Raw genomic sequence first — 6,649 nt, 5'->3', positions numbered from 1 at the left:
AAGCGCTGTTTCCCTCAAACCTTGATTCATTTCTTAATCTAAGTATTTTGTTTCGCTTCTTGTAACGAAAGTTATTTCTGACTTCTTGATCGTTTCAAAAAGGAATGCATTTTTTGATTACAAGAGATTTTTTTGCCAATATAACCAAACATTTTTTTTTTTAAACATACCTGTAGTCAGATTATAAGTCATATGTTTCATTATACAACCGTGATGTGTCTTTTTTAAGAAATTTGCTGATCTTTTGAAACCATTTCTTAAAAACATCTACATGGACTTAAAATGTACATTTCATAAGTTTTCTGTTAGAACAAAGGAGAAAAGTATGACAATGCAAATCATAGCAGTCACAAACATGCAATGAAACAATGAAAATTGAAACGGATATTATCATACATAAGGATACCAATAACCTAGAAAACATAAGATTCCAAAAAAATGTGTAAATAATTAAGTGTTCAGTTGAAAGGGGTCTGCAGGGTATGTGGAATATGACATGTTTAAGGAATGTCCCAATGCAATTAGTAAAATATTTATGTACAAGACACAATATCTATAAAATGGATGGTGTTTTAAGATCGGGTTAGATAACCTTTCTGGAAGACTTAAAATCATGAAACCCCAATTATTTAACTAGTTTATTTTACTGAGTTTTCAGTTTCTATGTGATGTTATTTGGAAATAATTTAATGTTGGGTGTAACGCGTCTTCTGATTGGTCGACGTTGTATTGTTTATCAGCTCATATACATAATTTTGTCATGTAACCAGGACGTCATTAACAATTTTCATGTTTTTTTGGGGTTAAAAAAGGTAATTAGAATTAAATAATAAGAAAGTATTTGTCCTTTCTGTATATTTAGAATTTTCATATAGTTGATAATTCCTATTTATTCATTTTTCTAATTGGCTTTGAATATCATAGTATCTTGTACATTTTTTCAAATCTCTGAATCAAAACATGGATTCTTCAAAGAAAATAAAAGAAAACGTAAATCATGCGTACAGCATGTTATATATTCCTTTGATGCTATTGAACCTTTGATTTTGTCATTTGATTAGTAACTTTCCGTATCGAGTTTTCCTTGGACATCAGTATTTTTGTGATTTTACTTTTTTGTAAGGATTTTAAACATAATAAACAAATATAGTACGCAACATTTTATATGATTTTATAACATGTGTCCTGCTTTATAACATTTTTCATGTTTTTATGACATGTGTCATGTTTTATCAAAATTTGTCATGTTTGACCAACATGTGTCATGTTTGACCAACATGTGTCATGTTTGACCAACATGTGTCATGTTTGACGAACATGTGTCATGTTTGAACAACATGTGTCATGTTTGAACAAGACATGACATGTTTGAACAAGACATGTCATGTTTCAACAACATCTGTCATGTTTGAACAAAATGTGTCATGTTTGAACAACATGTGTCGTGTTTGAACAACATGTTTCATGTTTTAACAAATTATTTATCGTGTCTATTGCAGTTCCACCGTCATGCACTGATTGTTATAGTTATGCAACGTCAACGTATAAGATTATTGAAGACACTGTTGATTGGCAAACGGCTCGGGTAAGATATTGTATACAGTTGTAGTCTGTTATTAAAAGACGCTGTAGGATGAATTTCATTCAAACAATAACTCGGCGACGAAAAGGAAAACAAAAACTTACTTTTAAATTCTTTTACAAAACGACATCTGAAGTCTTAAACTATAGACATTGGCTAAACTCTATATAAAGCTCTACAACGTCATGCGTCTATATGGTGTGACTAAAAATATATCAGAAATACAAAATATGCAGCCGTCTATTGATCATTTTTCAATTGAAACGAATCACTAGAGTATAAGAAAAAACAGCCACATACAAATATCCTCAGTTGCGACTGACACCTAAATAAAGAACAGTCTCCGGATGAGTAATTACTTTTTTGATATCTTTACCCTGTAAGTCGAATATACTTTTGGCTGATATTAGTACAGTTGTTGAAAAAAAAATTGCAAATCAAAAAAATACAGAAAGAGTTCTAAAACTGAAACCACAGGTAATACATTTCACTTGTATTCGTTTGTACCGTGAGATTAACACACTATATAATAACATGTCGGATTTGAAATGCTCCACGTTTTATTTTCTCAAACAAGTTCAATGTATTTAACCTGCTAATACACATTATGTCATCCGTACTGTACTGCACTGGAGGTTTTTAGTCAGATTTGATTACAATTTCGAATCACGAGTCAATTGATTGATATAATTGTGAGCTTATCATTAAAATGACTTCATTTCAGTAGTGTCTATTACTGAACTGGTAACATATATGTTTAGGGGCACGCCGGAGAGCTCCGCCGGATGCGGGACTTTCTCGCTGCATTGGAGACCCATTTGTTATCTGCACTATGGTCTGTTTTTTTGTCTCTTTGACACATTCCCCTTTCCCTTCTCAATATTATCTATCAAAATTCTACGAGCAAATTTATTATGATGTGGTGATGTGCTACCCTTTGATACGACCTATATTGGATTTGTTCTATACTAAGAAGTGCATGATAAACAATAAGTATTATTAAATAAAATGCATTAAGTATTTTGAATCCACATTTACGAATTGGTCGCTTTAATCCACATCTTCTGTTCTGTGTTTATATTTATTAATGTATAAAATGCATTTCAATTCTATTTTTAAAGTTTACATTTTACGAGGGAAATAATAATTCTTTAGAGAGATACCTAAATTATCGTTATTATAAAAATGAATAATTGTTAAACCTAATTGTATTCACAGAATAACTGCAATCATATTGGAGGGAAATTAGTTGAAATAGAAACAAAAGAAGAGAATGATTTCATCAAGGATACATTAACTAACAGAAATGCTGGTAAGTGTAAGGTGTGCCTTTTGTCCGTAGACATTATTAAAATATCACTCATACCGTTGGGTAAACTGTTATCAAGACCCTTAGGTCACACAATGTGAACCAATTATACAATGTTATAGAAAGACAACTACAGGTAAAAGTCTGATATGGACTCATAACACAACATAAACGACAAGAACTATGAAATGTAGGCTTCCGATTGTATTTACTTTTATAAAAAAAGATGCAATGAGGACAACTATACATACATTGTAAATGATACAAGTCCTCGAGAATTAATTCATGTAATTGCAAAAAAAAAATTAGATGATTAAATTTCCTTTTTGTCATTCGGTAAATCATGAAGAATTTGAAATACTTGTTACATTTAATACTGACATACGACCTTACTGGCAAGATAAACTAGAAACAAAATCTGCAATGACTGAAAAATTCTAGATCACAATGCTTTTTTGAAATGTTCGCATTTTACTGAACCCATATTTATATTTTTCAGATACGATATATTTTCTTGGAGGATATACGTTCAATGATAACGACGGTATCAGATGGATAAATACTCCAAGTCAAACAATGACATTCACAGACTGGGCAACTGGTGATCCAAACAATCCTACCACAGAACTGTGTCTTGGATCATACGGGCTTGCCAATTTTCAGTGGATTAATTTGCCATGTAACTGGTTGGAGTCTTATATTTGCGAGTTCCTAGAATAAAATGTATTGCATTAATATAAAATGATAAACTCATAGGAACTATAAAGTATGCATGCAATGTTCTGAAATGGATGGCTTTTCCTATTTTCTTGAGCATTTGGCTGCACAAAAATGTATCAGTTTTTTTGTTTGTTAATTTTTTTTTATAATTGTAAAAAAGAACTACCCACAACTCACAACTTTAAAACAATGTGTTTAGTTTTCGAGAGCAAATCATCAAGGGTCAACGTAACTAAATAAAACAAACTTGGGATGAATCAAGATTATTCAAAAGACCATTATTTTATTAATAGATTGATATATACTCCAAAAGTCTTAAAACTGAGTTAAAATAGTTTCATACAGATACTTCCTATTCGTTTATTGAAACAAATTTGCAAACACACTATTACTGTTCTTTAATTTCATAACAATTGAGGCGACCCCATACACATATTTGTCAAAGTAGCTTCTTGTCTGTGTGATTTATTTTCATTGGTAGAATACATACGTATATTTAATTGCCAGATAAAAAGTTGCATATAGAGTTGTTAATTGTATGTCATATATCCCAATACCATCACAATTATAATAATAAACTTTTCTGTTATAACCTACTTGGAAAAAAAACTGCGTCTACCTGGTTCTTGTTTACAAAATAGTGGTATTTGTCTTTTCAACATGGGACGTATAAATACTCTGTATTGGTATATTGTCGATACTTTTGCAGAAATTACACTGAGACTGCATCATATACCATAAACTATTGTTTCAATTTTGTATCAGCCAATTGCTAATCGACTTTTTTACCAGATTTTCATCAATTTCCATTGAATTTCGTATTTCCTTCCTTTTTTATTGATTGGAACTAAACATATTTTGAATGTTGCTTAATATATAATAATGTGATAGGTACACACACGCAGACAACGTTTTCTTTATTCAATCTGTCACAAATTAAACATCTTGCTGCATATGAGGTGTAAAATCAGTTGTTTCAATGGCTCTCATGAAACGTGCATTTCTCTTCCTTTAAGACAATCTATTATCGATTTCAGATCTTTGTAATATGAAACATTTATTAACACGTGACTGCTGGTATAAAATGTCAAAACAGTAAAATCACAAAAATATTGAAATATGAAATAATCAAATTTCAAATTCAAAAGCTCAAACATATCAAACGAATTGATAGCAACTGTCATGTTCCTGACTCCCTAGGTACGATTCTTTAATTTGTGTAGTGGTGTTTGGTTGCTTTGCTGTTTTCGTGTGCCAATTTTTCAAATGCACTCGGTCAAAATACAAATAATGGAATACAAAATGTGTTGAAGGCATATACAAAATCTAATAACTCTCAGTTAACAAACAATAGAAATTGATGAAATACTGATAAAACCATAGTATTTTTTATAAGTTTTTTGCATACATCTGACAATGAGATATTTTTTTGCTGTCTAAAGATGTTGTCTTTCTGTAAGCTTACGCATATATACAAAACCTTTAAAGTTGTTTAGATTAATCATTTCTTAGGGTAAATAACTAATTTAAAAGTCTAATATAAGAAAATTGTAGTGTAGAATATATCTTTCTTCAATGTGATTCACATAGTAACATATTTTCGATTATATGATAACCACAATATTTTCAAGTCGTCAAAAAACGATATGATATATAGAGAATAATACATGACAAAATCCGTATCATATGCCGTATCATCCCGAGACATCAATATCAGCCCAAGGGATGATATTGGTCAAGGGTGATACGGCATGTGATACGGATTTTGCCACGTATTATTCTGTTTATCATATATTTTAATGGAATCAGATTCATGGGATATCCATTTTTTTTAAATCGTCTGAAATTATAAGCATAAAAAGAACATTGTGATTGTGCCGTATTTTCCCAGCTGATTTTTTTTATAGACTTCCTTATTTGCTTAATATCCACATCGTATTATCCCCTATAACCAAATTTTATTCTTAATATACGTTTAAGACAATGTATTAAAATGCATCCACCAACGATACTATCCTAATATTTCAACAAAAAATAATATTCAAAAAATAAATATCGTAAGATGTAGAATGTTTAAAGTTTTATTGTTTATTTGGCGATGATATTATTCATGATCTGGTTCATTTTAACTTCTGGCGAGGTGAACACCAAGAAAAATATTTATTGGAAAGTTTGCTATTTTTTCTAATCAAATCAAAATCGTAAAAATTTTCATTTGTGTTTAACCCATCAGGTAATAAAAAGAGACTTCATAAAAAATAAGACTTAACAATAAAACTTCAGATATTACCATCTTATTGTGTCTTTTTTTATATACTAGATGAAAATCGCTCGTGAAGTCACTGGGTACTATTTTTTTTGGAAAATATTGATTTTATTTGAAATGCTAGGACATTTTTGTTAGTTTGAACTCATTTTTTCCCTTTCATGCCAGGAAATACAGCAACTGGACGTCATAGGTCAAAAGTTGACGTTCTTCACATTATGACGTCACGCAGCCATGCGATACGGGTTTTACCATGCGATACGGGCTATGCGATACGGGCTATGCGATACGGGTTTAGCTATACGATACGGGGTATGCGATACAGGGTATGTGATACAGACTGGAAAAAGACCCTTTATTAGATATACAAAATTGCTGTATTTTCTACTAAGTATTTGATAACACTATTTATAAATATAAAACAGAAGATGTGGTATGATTGCCAATGAAACAACTATTCACCACAGACCAAAATAAAATGGACATTAACAGGTATAGGTCATCGTACGGCCTTCAACAATTAGCAAAGCCCATACCGCATAGTTAGCTATTAAAGGCCCGATAAGACAATGTAAAACACTTCAAACAAGAGAACTAAAGGCCTTATTTATGTAAAAAAAAATGAACGAAAAACAAATATGCAACACGTAAACAAACGACAACCACTGAATTACAGGCTCCTGACTTGAGAAAGGCACATACACAAATAATGTGGCGGGGTTAAACATGTTAGCGGGATCCCAACCCTCCCCTGACATGGGACAGTGGTATA

General features: G+C 31.1%; 1 protein-coding gene across 1 annotated transcript; it reads left to right on the top strand.

Annotated features, from left to right (window-relative positions):
• The first annotated feature begins 560 nt into the window (after nt 1–560).
• Nucleotides 561–3,709, top strand: LOC139483276 (perlucin-like protein). The gene is made up of 4 exons (XM_071267305.1): nt 561–582; nt 1,500–1,585; nt 2,801–2,894; nt 3,391–3,709. The coding sequence occupies exons 1-4, from the start codon at nt 561–563 to the stop codon at nt 3,609–3,611; spliced, it is 423 nt and encodes a 140-aa protein (XP_071123406.1). The 3' UTR covers nt 3,612–3,709.
• Nucleotides 3,710–6,649: the final 2,940 nt, after the last annotated feature.

This window comes from Mytilus edulis, chromosome 7 (assembly GCF_963676685.1).
Source record: "Mytilus edulis chromosome 7, xbMytEdul2.2, whole genome shotgun sequence".
Classification (NCBI taxonomy): Eukaryota; Metazoa; Mollusca; class Bivalvia; order Mytilida; family Mytilidae; genus Mytilus; species Mytilus edulis.
Note: the sequence above shows the minus strand (reverse complement) of the source record. Positions and strands in the feature narration are given on the sequence as shown.

What these genes read in the sequence shown, in the direction of transcription:
- LOC139483276 (XM_071267305.1), top strand. Translation starts at nt 561, where the DNA reads ATGGATGGTGTTTTAAGATCGG. An exon ending in TTGATTGGCAAACGGCTCGG is followed by an intron (nt 1,586 to 2,800) that starts GTAAGATATTGT and finishes TTGTATTCACAG; the next exon opens with AATAACTGCAATCATATTGG. An exon ending in ATTAACTAACAGAAATGCTG is followed by an intron (nt 2,895 to 3,390) that starts GTAAGTGTAAGG and finishes TATATTTTTCAG; the next exon opens with ATACGATATATTTTCTTGGA.